This window comes from Calonectris borealis, chromosome 13, assembly GCF_964195595.1.
Source record: "Calonectris borealis chromosome 13, bCalBor7.hap1.2, whole genome shotgun sequence".
In the NCBI taxonomy this organism is placed as follows: Eukaryota; Metazoa; Chordata; class Aves; order Procellariiformes; family Procellariidae; genus Calonectris; species Calonectris borealis.
This window is the reverse complement of record NC_134324.1, coordinates 2,133,603-2,149,141: the sequence shown is the minus strand read 5'-3', so window position 1 is coordinate 2,149,141 and position 15,539 is coordinate 2,133,603. Positions and strand designations below refer to the sequence as shown.

Genomic DNA, 15,539 nt, shown 5'->3' with positions numbered 1-15,539 from the left:
ATGTCTTGAAGAAACTTGCCTTCCTCACAGGTGTGTCCTATTTTAAGAAAAAAAAGAAGAATTAAAGCGCGGGGGCTGGCGCTGGGGCGAGCGTGGCTGTCAGGGCAGAAACGCCGAGATCAAAACTGACCAAGCCAAATTACTGCAAATAAACCACTCGAAACGCTTTCCCCTACCCCAGGGGTGTTTTGGTTAATTTTTTTAAACTGACAAATTATCTAAAAATCACTCATCTGTGTTTTCACCTGCTGCAAAGCAAATCCACAGGGAGAGCTGCGGGGACACCGACCCGGTCCCTGCTACCTCCAAGCCATGGCTCCGGCTGGTGAGGGATGCAGCCCCAAGGAGACCCAAATTTCCAAATTTTGGAGACAATTTTCCCATCGGGAGCCTGAGCAGGGTCTGGATCCGCCGCGGGGTGATGGGAGCCGTCAGCGGATGCAGGAGCATCCCTGCCCCGCCAGCCTGATGCGTGATCACTTGCAGAGGTACCCGCCATCTCCTCCGAAAACTTTTGGCATCAGCAGAGCTGGATCTCATTTCCATCCTCTGCTCTGTTCTGTGTCCAGGAGACCTACCCAGCGAAATTCCTCCTTTTTACGGCCCATGACTCCAGCTGCATGAATGATACTCAAAAGCACTTCAAAAATAAGTGATCTTTGGGTCATTTGGGAAGCTCAGGTTTGGAGCAGGGTGCTGTGGCTGCCTCACCAGCCAGACCTGGCAGCCTCCTCGGAGCAGCAGTTAATAGGATGAGCTCTCAGATGGACTTTTCATACACGTTGGATTGAAGAAATCCTGACTCTCCATAAGGTCTTCAAAGTGGTGAGAGGAGCCGGTCAAAGGGGAGAGGTCCACACCGGCACGTGTGGCTCTCAAACACTGCCCGAACCCATTTGACCAAAACCCACCTCAGAAAGTGGGGACTTTGGCTTGGGAAGGAGGATGAAGCACCCGGACCTGGCCAGATCCAGATGAGCTCCTCCCTGTCCTCTCCTTGACATCCCGTGCCTCACGGGCTCCTCATTGCAGTTCCACCGTCCAACACGGCAAGTGTCAGCACTTTCAAAGCACGAAGGCTTTTGAAATGTTGGGTTTCGTTTCAGTTGGAAATGAAGGTTGGGGCTTCGCTTTACTTTGATTTGGTTTAATCTCGAAAATCTCCAGGAAACAGAGTTCTATTTCTTCTACCAGCCTAAGTTCTTAAATTCTGGTAAGTATTGAGAAGTGAAGCAAAGGGGGCTGATGTTATCCGTTAGAATAGCCCAGATAGAGACATTATTCTGCTTTTATGAAAGCCAAAGGCCGAATTCATATTTATTTGAGCTGCAGCAGAATCTGGCTTATATCCTGGACATTACAACATATTGTTTCAATCTATATTTTTATTAGCAATATTGATAACGTTAGAAGAAATACGATACAGGAAATAGCTTATCAACTTCGATTAATTTTACAGTAAGACATTTAATGAAGATAAAAGAAGAATTCGGCAAAGGGCTGAAGCTAAAAGTGTTGTTGGTAAATGGAGACGTGCGGTACCTGCACGTCCTGAGCGGGGCAGCTGGATAGTCAGCATGGTTTTTACTCCATGGAAGAAAAATAGTTGGTAATCAATTTTTTTTAAAGACCATTAGTTCTCCACTTTAAGTTTATTAACACTTCCATACATAATGAGTCGCTGCAGGACTGTAGAAATGAAGATGTTTGTGTAAACCTAAATTAAATCTGTCTGGTGTGCCCAGGCAGTGGTGCCGGTAGCTCAGGCTCCTGCTTTTAAAGCCCCGGGCAAATATTCATAGGGAAAGACATGTGAAATGCTCTCGTTGCAGGGAGAAAAACCTAATTCCAGCACCTAAACCTCAAGACCTGCGAGAGGATCAGATCTTCCCTGACTCACTCGAAGGCGCCTTTGGGACGGGGAGGTTTTGCCTTCGAGCGGCCCCGCAGCTCCTGCGCGGGAGCTTCCCCAGCTGCCAGCCTTCCCTCCCTGCGCTCCATCGCCCGATACCAATTCTTAGTCTTATCAACAGTGTAGCACTTGAAACGTTGCTCTGTATCTGGATTTATGCTCTTTATTTTTTTTTTTCCAGTTTAAAATGACAGTCTGCATGGGGGGCATCGTGGTGCCGGTTGAGGCTAAACCAGTCCGGCCTCCTGGACCGCTCCTGCTATTGAAAACACCCACGAAACGCAATCCCACCCCAAACTTACCAAACTACCTTAAATATACATTTAGGTGCATTTCTGCAGTGCATTTAGCAGCCCATCAAAAGCAGAATCTCCAAGGCCTTTAAAGTAACGTATGATGGAAGACGATGGTCAGAACCACCGAGTGCTCGGGGTGAGGTGGGCACAGCGGGGGCAGCATCCGACTGTGCAAACAGGATCACGGGCCTTCCCCCGGCGATGCCGACTGGTCTTTAACATCGTGTACTTGAAACCTTCCTGCCGAGGGTAACAGCAGTGAGCACCTTCTCCCAAACCTGAATAAAAGAGGGTATTTCTGCTGGTTTCGGGCTGCAGGTCCATGGCGAAGGGATGCAGCAGCTCACGCCGACGGACCGGCAGCCGGAGCAGAAGGCAGCATCCATCCCCGGAGCATCGTCTGAGTACTGGCAAGAGTAACTCTAAGTAACCATGCAGGTCCATTACTCTTTTCTTCCTTTTGGAGTCGAGGCCCCATTTTATTTGCAGGCCTGACTGGAAGCAGATGGACCTGTCAGGGCTCGCTCAGGCAGGTGAGCCCGGCGGGGCGGATGAGCTGCTAAGTGCTCCCAGCTGCTGGGCAGGGCCCGGAGGAAATTGTTGGAGCTGGGACCCAGCTCAGAGATGAGATCTGGAGTCAGCGCCAGGAAGGAAAAAGTGAATTTCTCCAAAAAGCCGGTCTCTCGAAACCCAAAAGAGTGAGGCTTTTAAAATAGGAGAAGATATCTGAAAGCCTCTTTAGTGCATCTAACATATCTTCAGACTTCAGAGGGCCAGAAACCACCTCGAGCCCCTGCCCCCATCTCTGGTTTTGTTCAGGATCTGCCTCCTTAGACAGCCGGTATGACTTTTCCTGGGGCTTCTCCCTTCTCGCTGCCGTTTTCCTCTCCAGAAAGGTCTTGAATTTTACTTGCTGGTTTGTGTCACTTGATTTATAAGCTCAAGGGGTCCTTCACAAAACCTGGACTACTTCTTGTCCTTAATTGCTACAATAAACTTAAAACTTGGTGCTTTAGGATAAGCAGTCTGGGAGGAAATTGTTTGACGTATGGAAGCAGACGGCAGGTCCTTCTTGTGAGTGTCACCAAAGGGACACAGAGGAGAATTGCGTTTATAAATAACTATAAAATTCAGAAACCACACGAGCAGAGCTCTATTAAGCATGAACAGCTTGCAGTGCAATACCCAACATCTGCAAAAGTCCTTGCAGCCGGGATAATTCCCAACAGCCTGGACTGCTGCGCCCGGGCTGCCTGACACCGGCGTTAACTCCACGAGGGCCGGGAGGCTGCGATTTGCACAGACGCAGCTGAGCACAGAACGGGGTGCCCGGAGCTTGCATCCTAAAATGCAAATCAACCGGTGAAAGAAAAGGTGGTTAGCAAGTCACAAGCTTTTATTCACATTGCAAGAAAGGTGGTGTTTTTTTTTTTCTTTTCCTTTTCAAAATTACTTTGTCAAAAAGAACTCTTCACATTTTAAAAGTTGGTTTTTCCAGCGCTCCGTGGAGCACCGGCGGAGCACAGAGGCTGCTGAGCCGGCGTGGATGGGGCTGCTGCAGTGGCCGGGCGATGCCGTGGCCGCCTGCCACGGCTCCGGTGCCTCCGAGTGACGTGGCGATAAAGGAAATCGTGAAATACGTTCGGTGTGTAAACGCCAGGGAATGAGGTACCGCTCGCGGCGCTGCAAAGCGCGGCTCCGGCCATCAAGCGCTGGTAGCACAGCCCCGGGAGGGCTCGGGGGACGCATCCCCTCAGCCGGAACCCAAAATACATCCAGGGGCCAGAGAGCCGCCGCCGTGCCGGCGATTTTAAAATTGTGCCTTCAGATGTTGTACCTCTTACGTAGGTACAACAGTGTTTTAAAGTGTTTCAAAAGAGTCACTGCGTATTTTGTGTAAGCTGGGAGACAAACAGACACACAAAACTAAGAAGAAAGAACACGTAAATATTGCGGAGTCATCTGTTTCCAATAGTGTGTGTTTACATATTAACGTGCAATACAAATTTGTAAACATGAGCGTTTGAAACTTTTGTAGGAACCGATACCGGCCTTTTCCCTTTCTGCAGCTTTATTGGAACAGCATGTCCCCCCTGGCCCCACCACACATGGACATCGTTTTAATGCTGGATGCATTTCAAATGTTCTGGGTGCTTATTTGTTCTGGTCTGTCTTGCTACCCAATCCTCGTTTGTTTTGCATAATTGTGATACAAATTATCATCTAATTACAGACCAAACCTCAGAAGATCAAATGTAAACCAAGGCACTTCGATCGGAAAAAGCTACATCCCACGCTCCCTCTACACGTTTGCCTTCTCCGATAGATGTATTAAATTTGGGTGAAACTGGATAGTAAACTGCACTTTGATTAAAAACATTATCGCTGGGGGTTTTTGTCTCCGTTTTTAAATCAACCTCCCGGTGTCTGAGCAGCGAGCCCATCCCCTGTCTCGGTGTCGGGTACGGACGCGTCGCCCTTGGTGCGGCCAATTTTATTTGCCGAGTGCTCTAAGTGTGATCAGATATTCCCGAGTAACTTCAAACTCCTCTTGGGAAAGGTCAGATGACTAATAGCTAAGATTGTTCAGCAAGTTTAATCTTTAAAAAAAACTCTGATTGTTTTCTCCCTGTTCCCATTTTAAAATAGCACAGTAATACTGGGTTTATATTTGTATTCACCCACTAAACGGGTGAAGTCTAAAGAACTGTGAACTTTTGCACTTGCCGCAGGTTTCCAAACAATGTTAATGGGGGGAAGTACAAAGCAGCATGTAACGTATTTGTATTTACAGGCGCGTGGTCCCGCCTGAAATATTAACCTCGATTCCCCCAGTTTCACATTTAATAACGAATGATTTCTTACACTGACTTGCTCTCTCGAGTTCTGCTGCTCACCTCTCACCAGCAGCCGTTTTCCAAAGCACCCCGAGAGGGTGGCGTGCAGGTTATCCACTATTTTGGGCACAGTTTTTCTCGTATGAGCAGAACCATCTATGTTCTAGTGTGAGCGATTCAGCTGGATCAGCATTGCGGGCATGGAAAACACTCCCACGCTGGGATGGGCAGGGAGCCTTGGCCGGGTCCGAGGTGACAACGTGGAGACCTACAACTGCCTGAAAATACTGATGTGTTTCATAAAGAACCACCAACACCTTTTTTATTTGTTACAGTGATATTTGAAAGGATAAATCAGGAGATAAAGGCCAAGGAAATAGAAAGTAACCTCAGATAACCCAGATCAGGCATGTCTCTCATGCCGTGCTGACCTCTCATACGGAGCTGATGGGTATTTATACGTCTGCCTCACCCACGCCGATGAGCACTGCATCCTCCCCGGAGCTCGGTGCCAGCACCCAAGGGACGCGGGTGCCGGTGTCGCCCATCCCTTGCAGGGACCAGGCTCTGGACGCGTTTTCCCTGTGGCTGTGATTGGGGAGGGTGGCAAAAACCAGGCTCCTACAGGACCAGGCGCATGGAAATCCAACCCAATTCCACTGGAATTAGCTGAGCAATCGCTGTTGGGGTGTATCGCCCCAACGCTGGCTTTGTGGTTTCATACCAAAAGGCACAGAACAAACAAGCAGCTCTGGGAAGCCCCGTGCCCGGTGCCAACATGCCCTGGGTAGCAATGAGGTGGGTCCCGTCAAAGAGAGCATTTGCTCAGCTGTAGTAGATGGAATTTATCTGACCCAAATTTAAATATCTACAGCTGTAAAATTGTCCGTACTGAAAATATCTGTTCTACTCATTATCAGTCATGTTTTTAACTAGACAGACACTGATCTGCTGGATCACCAGCTCACGGCCAGCAACTCTGGAATATCTTATGCAGCCGCAAATATTTGGAAAATTAGAAGTTACCCATTGCATGCACCCACAAATCCGCAACTGATCTGGAAGAGCCTTCCAGCTCCCCAAAAGTATGCGGGGGCCAGTACTGGGTCACTCAGCCCACGGGATTCGTCTCGGGGAACAGAGATCCGCAGGGCTTTGCAGAGCCCGTCCCAGCGCCTGCACTGGACTCGCCGGTAGGAACTCGGCCGCCACTGGTGATGAGTGATGGCTTGGAAATAAGGACTCCCTCATGGAAAAAATTTTCTTTTTTTTTTTTTTAATAAAAATAGTGAGATAAACTGCTAAGAAACAGCACAAGAAAGCAGGTTTGTTCATTTTTACAGTTGTACAGACCGTTTAGCAAGGCAAGCAGGGCCCGCCGTTTCATACTGGTATCGCTGGGCGCTCTGTGAACACTCAAAGTGGATAAATTAGGGAAACCAATGTTGGGTGATTTTTAGCAAAGTCTCATGAAAGTGAAAGTGTGACTTTTTTTTTATTTTAACAGCTTTTGATGTTGCTTGTTCTGTTCTTAATTGGTTGTCTGTTATGGATGAAAATAAAACCAAAACTCTGATACCAATTTTGATTCTTAAACCTGCGCTTAATCCCTATATAGTGCTGTGTTATGTTTGTAAATACAGAATTCTCTTATCTTAATCCCAAAATGCGGCCGGTCCCAGTCAAGCATTATTTTCAAATCTCTGTCATATATCAAGTAATAAAATTGGCTTCAGGTAGGGACTGAGCATTGATCAAATAAAGAACAAAATCTGTACCCCAATTTATTGCGAGTTATATTGTGCCCTTGGGAGCTAGAGATTATTTACAGGAATAACAAGAATATCCACAGGTTATAATAAAACAAACAGGACTTTTGGAAGGAATTGAAAATCTCACATTTCGGGGCCCGTAGAGTTGTAACTCTCTGGAAGGATCTGCGTTCTCCACGGGACGGAGCCAGGAGCACCCCTGCCCCTTCCCTCGGGCACAGGCTGGCGGATGCGATCCCGGATCTTCTGTGTCCCCCGGGGCTGAAAGTGCTGGGCAGGAGGAGTGTCCTGCAGGGCTCCCGGAGCTGTTTCAGCCCACGCAGCTCTTGGGTGTCTGCCGGGTCCCCCAGCGTGGATCTGACGGCCGTGGGGGAGATGTGTGACCCCCCGTCCCCTGTTCCTTCCCACCGCGCTGTCAGTGCTGGTGCCGCTCGGCACTACCACCTCCTGGAGACCTCTGGAAGCAGGAGCATGGAGAGGGGGGCTCTTGGGACACCCCTCATCCCCACAAGGTAGGAACACATCCGTCCTTTACCCCGACTTTCTTTACTTCGGCAGCAGATACTTGAATTTACATCCCCACTCTGACAACTGAGTCATCTGGGTCCTGGAGCAACAAGGCACTTCCATGTCATTAATTAGGACCCATTAAAGCCAAGGGAACTTGAGAACATGCTCGAGCACTTGGCCAAATACGGCTCCTTTGCTGACTCGAGGTCTCAAACAGTCCCTTTGAAACTAGTGGAAAAACTCAAGCAGGGTGAGCAGAAGCTCACTAGGGCTTTGAGCTAACTAAAGGCAAGCTAGATAGAGAGTCTCAGGAAAACATATTTGTAGAAATGTATATGTCTACGTTCCCACTTCAGAGTGCAAATATTAAAAAGGTGACTGTACAGTTTGCTCTTAACCTACAACCATGACATAAATATCATCAAAAGGTATCACCTAGCTGTGGATCATCTCAGACCCTCCACGCTCCCAGATCCTCCATCCTCCCAACAACACGACACGTTTGCCCACAAAAAAAGTTAAATGCCTAGGCATACCGCTCCTGTACCATGCAGTATTTCATAGTCAGTAACTAGCAACCCTTGGGTATGAAGGAAGGAAAGGCTTGCTTTATATATCAATGCTTAGAAATATTATATAATTCCGCTAAAGGCAATGGTTAATCGTCGGGTGCCAGTTAGAGTGATTACATCTGCCATCCCTCAGAGAAGCCGGAATGCTGTCACTCACTTTGAAATGGCTTGCTGCATTCATCAGTCTGGATGGCACAGAGAAGTTATAACCGTACAAGCCATATGGAGGATGTAAAGAACAATTAAGTGCTTCCCGAGCAATGGGACTTGATGGGAAAATGTTTCCAGATGCATGTAATCCGTACAGCATTTGACTAGCAGAATTGGGTCCTTGTAGACATTGCCCGTTTAAGTCTTCAGCTTTAGCGTTTTTCAGATTGGTTATGCCGAGGGAAGATAGTTTTGGCACATCCACCATGAAGTGGGGTAAAAGATGCGGGTTGGTGCCTCCCAGTTTTTCATGGCTTGGAAAGATGAGAGACTGTTGTCTTAGGAAGCTCGTAGGACAAATCTTGTAGTAGAGGGGCACGTTGAGGTTGTGCAGGTAGGTCTCGGGGCACGACACGCCAATGTTGCTCGCTGACAAGTGAAACGCAGGCGGTGAGCACGACGGAGAGAGCAGGGGGTTGAGAGGAGAGGGCGTCCCGCCGCTGGAGGTCACCGGCGAAGAACTGGAGCTCCCACCTGAAAACAAAAACAGAAATCGTCCAGGCTGGGCTAGCTCATGTTGACAGCCAAGGAACCCTTGGAGGACTCCTGCTCCCGCTCCGCATCTCCCTGCTGCCGGTGTCCGTCCACGCACAAGCCCGCTCCAAAAATCAGCTCCTGGAAAATGGGAAGATCTGTCCATAAATTATTTGTTGTTGTTACCTGGCGCTTGTCTAAGAACAACATTCACACATGCCTGATCCCCTTCATTCGACCAGGACAGCTATGAAGTTCAGCTCCGCACATACAGGTACCTGCCAGGTCTGCACCTCGCTATGCGACCGATGACCTTCTCCTGTTATACATACACCATTGCTATTTTAGGTTCCCTATTTTTTGCAAATTGCAGGCAGCTTTTTCCTCTTGTATATAAGAACAAAAAAATGTATTCAGCCTGATGGAGAATTTTTTTTGTACCTTCCTGCTCACAGGAATTGACTAATTTTACTTGGCTTCCCATGCAATTTGAAACGTATACTTGAATACTATAGGTGTCTCCAGAAACTTTAAATGCACATGTCATTTTAACATTCTCCTTTCTGAAATGAATCAATGAACACTTTTATAATTTGGTAGAAAAGCGGCACCAGCTCACTTCACACGTGTGAGCGCTGCCGAGGCCACTGGTCTATAACATCACGGTTCAGCACCGGCTCGCCGCTCCTCTGGAGCAACACCAAGAGCAAAAACGGAGAGGCAGCGGCTGCTCCGGCGGTTGAATGGTGCTCTGGAGCGGCCGTCCCTGGTGCTAAACAGATGCTGGTTTCATCTAACGCCATTTAAGAGCCGTATGTCTCTGCTGCACGTTCATTACCACATTCTTCTAGAGGTTTCCCCCCACCTTATTTTCATTTCTTACCAAAGTCACTGGAAAAGGAAGGAAGGGAATGTGAATCCATTTTTGCTCTGTGTTTTGCTCTATTTACATTTAATCCCAAGCGATGTACTGTCTGGATGTGATCTGGTCAGACTTTACACGCAATCAGCAACACAGAATCAACTGTATAACCAAGCTGTATCTGCTAGTATATCAAACCTAAAAAACCACAAGGATTTTGGACATGGTGCAAGTTAATTTTGCAAAGCTCCCAGCAAACAGAGTATCTTACAGGTTGGGTAACGCGCAGGCGGCACCTATTCGCAGTAATCCGGGAACGTTTTATGGCTTGAACCTCTCACCCTTCCCCGCCGATGTCAGCGGCTGTTTCAGTGCTGACATCGGCAGGAGCGGACGCAGGGCAGGGATCCGGTCCCCTCCCGAGGTACACCTCCTGACGTCCTCCCAGGACTCAGGGACTTTTGGTCATGTAAAACGATGCGATGGATATTTGTGAGTGCGAGGCAGCGAAGGAATCCCTATGCTGCTGGCTGTAGCGGAGCAAACCAGTGTTAATATTTGCTTCAAGGTATCCTAAGCAGTAATAGCCCACGACTTCCAGTACAAGTTTGGGAACGGGGATCACAGCGGGGAGGACAGAGCAGCTCTGCCATTTCTGTTAGGCTTAAAAATCCCAAGTTTATGGCCAATTCTTTCTTTAGCATCTTGTTCGTGCTTTCTGTTAATTTACCTTCTGGTTTTAGGGCTTCGGTATTTCTATTTTTCATTTTTTCTTGAGAAATACTTTTTTCTTGAGAAGTATTTCTTGAGAAGCGTTATTACTAGTGGAAATGGAGATTTTGTTATATTTACATCAGTCCAGGAAATTAACCCTGAAGAAAAATACCAGTTACATTATGACTAACAAAAAAATTCCAGGAAGCCCTAATATTTTAGCATCTGTACAATAATCATTGCAATTGCTGTTCTCTCATTCCCCATCACAGCCCATCCACCAGCTCCTCTCCTCGGTACTGCAGCCTGCAAAACGGGTGCAAAAGGGGCTTTTTGCATAAGGTCTTTTCTAAACAATAAAAAAAAAATCTAGTTATCTTTACAACCCGCTAAACCTCTTAATTTCTCCCGAGTCTGATTTTTTATGTCTCCGCCTGTACAGCATGAATTTTTGCTGTGGTTTTTGCAATATTTCCCTGCAGAGACAGGAAGGATTTGGTATGCCCCAATATCTTGAAGAGTTCCTAACATAAATGAGAGTTAAACCGGTGACTTTAAACGCAAACTGGAGCGCTCCAGCGTGCAAATGATCTTTCAGTTTTTTCTTCGGCGCTATGAACAATCAGTTTTCAAATAATACTTCCAAAAGCCGTTTTTCTGGAAAAGGGCTGTAGGAGAGCGATGTGTGCTTGTCAGGCGGAGGGAGATCGTTTTTCCTGAAAAACTTTCCCCTCTTCCCTGCATTTCTGCGGAGTTAATGGACTGTGGGACTGCTACGTCCTAAATAAGAGATAATTTTATTGTCTGTTGAGTAACGCATTTGTTCGCACAGAAGAGGCAGGCTACACCGGCGGTCATTATTATCACGTTTCTAGCTAATATTCTCAAACGGGTTGGAAACAATTAGTGTAACAGGATCAGAGCCGTAACAACCCGACTCTAAATCAGCCTCCCGCATATTCAGATTTTTTTTCTGTGCATCTAAATCCAATTATCTGCCAGGTGATGAATACAGACCGCGCCGTTACCCTTCTCTTCCCGCGGCCGGCGCTCTGCTCCTCTAACGGGTTTTAATAGGAGTTTTTGCCGAAAACACGTAGAATCGGCTTCCCAAAAGTTCCGTTGGCCGCCGGTTCGTTTTCTGGACCCACCTCATTATCTTAATGGTTCAAGACCCCCGACGCGCCCCCGCGGAGACCTCCGGGCGGCGCAGCCCCGAGGCCGCGGGGAGAGGCGGCGACGCGGCCGCAGCGGGGTAGGGAAACGGCAGCGAACGGGACTTGACTTACCCTGGCTGTCTGCGCCGAAAGCCTTGAAGTCCAGGGCGAGGGGGGGCCGCCACGGGTAGGTCTCCAGGAGCCCGTCCAGGACCCCCCTGCGGGGCGAGACCGGGCTGAGCGCCGCGGCGGAGCCGGCGGGCGCGGCGGGGCGGGCGGCGGGGCGGCCCCGGCCCCGGCCCTGGCCCTTACCTGTTCCTCCCGGGATCCCGAAAACCTTTGGCGAAGGGATTCCTGTCGATCTTCAGCTTCGTGATCTGGGGAGGGGGCGAGCGAGAGGGGCCGTTGGGGCGCGGGGCGGGCCGGGACCGGCCGTCGGGGCTCTCCATCCCCCCGACTCCCGGTACCGTCGGGGCTCTCCAGCCCCCCGGGCCCCGGTCCCCGGTACCTGCTGGTTTTGGTAGGCCGTGACGGTGGTGAACTCGGTCTCCTGGAAGGAGAAGGTCTGCACCCCCTCGGCCGGCAGCGACTGGATCTGCGCTAGGTCGAAGCGAGAGTCCTGGGCGATAACGTGGACGCGGGGCTTGTACTTGTGCATGGACTGGAGGATGATCTGTGCGGGGGGAGAGGCAGGCTGAGCCCCCCCGGGAGGGAGAAGGGCAGGAAGAAAACCCGGTGCAAGACACGGGCGGGACGCAGCCCTCAACCCCGGGGCAAAAGGGACCGGCCCGCCGCGCTGTCGGCGCTGCCCCCCGGGGTGATGCTCTGCCCCCTCCCGACCGCCCCCCGCGGGGCTGCCCCACACCTACGTGTCCCTTGTCGTCCATCTCGTTGTTGGTGAGCTTCACCCGGTCGAAGCTGATGATTTGCCTCATCCAGGTCTCCCCCGAGCAGGGGGAGTCGGGGTGGATGTAGAGCCGCGGGGTGATACAGGAGTGGTCCGTGTTCCCCGCCACCATCCACTGCGAGCTGTGATAGACGTACCTGGCCCGGGCGGGCCGCGGTCAGGCGGCGCAGAGCCCTTCCCCGACCTGCCCGCCCACGCCCACGCACACCTGTAGACTCTATACGAGCATGCGAGCCCCGCAGTCCCCTCCCGCCGCACGCCGGTGCAACCCCTATTTCACATACGCGTACTAAATGCAGATAAGACCGCAGGTTGCAAACTCTCAGCCTGGCAAGAGGGATCCCCGTGGGTGCGGGGGTGTGCGTGGGAGTGGGTGGCCGCCGCGCCGGTGTCACACACACCCCCCCCCCCGTACCTGTATCTTTTGGAGTCCACCGGGACGACGTCGATGGCGATGTAGTACTGCTTCAGCGGCTCCAGCCCCTTCACCTTCACCCTGACCGACGGGAACATCCTCCTGCGGGCAGAGGGGAAGGTCCTGAGCAAGAGCTGCCGGTTAAACGGCGAAAACGGGTTGAAAAAAAATAAACAGGCATCAGGAAAAAATTTTTTTTTTTCAAACTTCACGAAAATAGCGAAAAAACGCAAACAAAAAAAAATACCCCAGCCCAGCAAAAAAAAAGAAAAAAAAAAAAAGAAAAAAACCACAACGAAAAAGAAACAAAGAAAAAAACAACCGAGGGGGCAAAGGAGGACGGGGAGCGGGGCGGGGGAGCGGCTGTGCCCCCGGTACCTGCCGGCCTTGGTGATGATCATCTCGGTGCCGATCTCATGGAACCTCCTCCAGAGCTCGGAGCCCTGCAGCTCCACCTGCACCCCGGCCCCCGCCTCCCGGCTCTCGGCACCGGCCTTGGGCCGCTTTTCTGCGGGGAAGAGAAACGGGCGGCTGGGGAGGCTGCCGGGAATGGGGGGGGGGGCGGCCCTCGCCTCGCCGCCGCCCCGGGGGTCCCCTCCGGGCGGCCCCGCCGCTACCAACCCGCCTGCGGGGCTCTGCGGCTCTGCCTGCAGCCGGTCCCCGGCTCCTCGTCGCGACCATCCGGCACCTTCCTCTTGGCCGAGCGTCCCACCAGGGCTTCCACCGAGAAGGCGTGAGCCCGGGAGCTGAGCGCCATCCCCCCCGGGCCGGGGGTCCCCCCGGGCGGCAGCGGGGTTCAGGCAGGCGGTGGGGGTCCCGGCGGCGGCGGCTCCATCCCGGCCGGTACCCAGCGACCCTCGCCCGGCCGCCGCACGGCTCCCGTCGGGGGGCAGCGACCACGGCGAGATCCTCTTGCATCCAACTGAGTCAATAGACGGCTGCAGGCTCCACTGTTTGTTTTGGAAACTGGTGGGAGCATAAGAAACATTGAGTGACATTTCATAGGAGTAACGGGGGGGGGGAGGGGGAGGGAGGGGAGGGGGGGAGGTGAAGAGCGGGGGAAGAGGAGCCGGCCCCGTCTAGGATCAATAAAAGAGTTACTGTTCTCCATTAAATTGTAAAACTCAAAGAAATTTGACATAATTGCACACTAGGGGCCACTTTTCCAACAAAAGTGCAAATAACGTTTAACCAGAACCAGCACAAAAAGAAAAAAAAAATGAAAAAGAGAAAAAAACCGAAGGGAATAAAGGGAAGGGAGAGCCGCGCCGTGCGTGCTGAGCTCCGGGCCTGGGTGCGACGGGGCTGCGCCCAAGCCGGGCTGCCCCGACGGGCCGGTCAGACGCGGTGTCAGCCCCGGGCTGTGTGACAGCGCCGGACAGGCATCCCGGCGTGTCCCCCGGGTTTGGTTTGGGGTTGGTTTGTTTGTTTGCTTTCTTTTTTTTTTTTTTTGGGGGGGGGGGAGGGGTTGGTGTTTGTTTTTTTTTTTTTTAAAGGCAGCAAACCCGCCCCGCCCGCCCGCTCCGGCATCACCCCCGGGATGTTTCCACGGCTCCGCTTCAAAGCGCGGCCCCGCAGCGGCAGCTGCGCTGAATTAAGGGCAGAAATCCCAGTTTTCCACTCGGGCGGTTCCTGGGAGCCCCTGCGCGGCCGGGGCCGGGGCCGGGGCCGGGGGGAGCGCGCCGGGCCGGAGGGGGCTCCGGTCGGGACCCGCAGGTGCGCAGGGAAAAGGCTGCGCTGGATTTGCGGCGATTTTCGGGCCCCCACCGGGGACCTCCCCGCCCTGCAAAGGCTTGAAAGCACCGCGCTGATTTATTTTCCACCCGGGAGCCCTCCCCTGTGCTGGCAGCTAAAGGGATTCCGGGGTTCGGTCTTTTTTTTTTTTGGAGGGGGGAAGCGATGGTATTCATGCTGAGCAAGGGTGGGTGTCTGCCTCCCCCCACCCATCCCCAGAGCACCCCTCTCCCCGCTGCCTCTCCCTGCATCGGGGAGGTCAGCTGGGATAGATGAGCCTTAACGGAAAAAAAATGTGGAAAGGGATAAAATTCACAGGCCAGCTGAGAAAGCAGGCTGGGGGGGGGGGGAGCTGTGGCTTCGGGGTGGGCAGGGGACAGGGTACGGTGTTCCGTGCCCCACTTCCAAGCACTCCCGGAGTCTCAGGGGAGCACTGGTTTATTAAAATGTTTCACTTTTCAGGATTTCTTGCCGTATATGTTAGGGTCTGCACCCTGGTGACACATTTCTTCCAAGCCTTGGGCTGGCAGCAGAGTGAAAACTGCATTGTCTTTGCAGGGACAACCAAAACCAAACGTCAGGCAGCCGCTACCCAGCAGAACTCTTGACAAATGTATATTTTAAATGCCCCAGACTCACATCGTTATCCTCGAATCCTCATTCCAAGGATGCTCATTACTCGGTTTATGGTGGGTTTGCACGTTGATACTAATTCATGCATTTATACACATGTATACTCATTTAGATTTTTTAACACACATTTATACACCAAACTCCCAGTGTATCTCACTGGGACAGGACTTTGTCTAAGGAAAAGGCCTCGGGGGAAGTGAATGGGTGCAGACACAGCTGCTGAACGCTGGAGCTCGACAGCCAGCCTGGTTGAAAGCTGCCCGCTTTTCTGGCTGCCGACTTTTCTCCGTGCGCACGGTCCCGGTGCCAGCTCCGGTTCGGGCCATGCCTGCAGCCTGATTTGGGAGCGGAAAGTTAACATCCCTGCCTGCAAATGGGACTCTGAAAGACCCAGCTGAGCTCCTCTTGAACTCACGGTGGAAAACTAACAACGCCGTTTATAATGGCAGTTGGGACAGATGCACGTGACCTGTAAAATAAGTATATGTCAGGATGTTTCTTGAATTTGCTTCCCCAGGCTTCTGTCGAGCTGCG

At 51.5% G+C, this 15,539-nt stretch overlaps 1 protein-coding gene across 2 annotated transcripts; it reads right to left on the bottom strand.

The window, feature by feature from the left end:
• Positions 1-7,972: 7,972 nt before the first annotated feature.
• On the bottom strand, positions 7,973-13,395 carry TBX22 (T-box transcription factor 22). 2 transcript variants are annotated; one of them, XM_075161794.1, is made up of 8 exons: positions 13,260-13,395; positions 13,017-13,146; positions 12,639-12,740; positions 12,186-12,360; positions 11,825-11,989; positions 11,629-11,693; positions 11,449-11,534; positions 7,973-8,583 (listed from the first exon to the last, which is right to left on the bottom strand). In XM_075161794.1, the coding sequence occupies exons 1-8, from the start codon at positions 13,393-13,395 to the stop codon at positions 7,973-7,975; spliced, it is 1,470 nt and encodes a 489-aa protein (XP_075017895.1). The 2 variants fall into 2 exon arrangements, with proteins under 2 accessions (XP_075017895.1, XP_075017893.1); XM_075161792.1 differs by having other exon boundaries at positions 12,639-13,263.
• Between the last annotated feature and the right edge of the window lie 2,144 nt (positions 13,396-15,539).

Excerpts from the sequence above, each read along its gene's own strand:
- TBX22 (XM_075161792.1), bottom strand. The coding sequence starts at position 13,039 with ATGATCATCACCAAGGCCGGCAGGTACCGGGGGCACAGCCGCTCCCCC. Across the intron at positions 12,361-12,638 it reads GTGGACTCCAAAAGATACAG|GTACGTCTATCACAGCTCGC; the intron begins GTACGGGGGGGG and ends CGCCCGGGCCAG. Across the intron at positions 8,584-11,448 it reads TTTCGGCGCAGACAGCCAGG|GTGGGAGCTCCAGTTCTTCG; the intron begins GTAAGTCAAGTC and ends TTTTGTTTTCAG.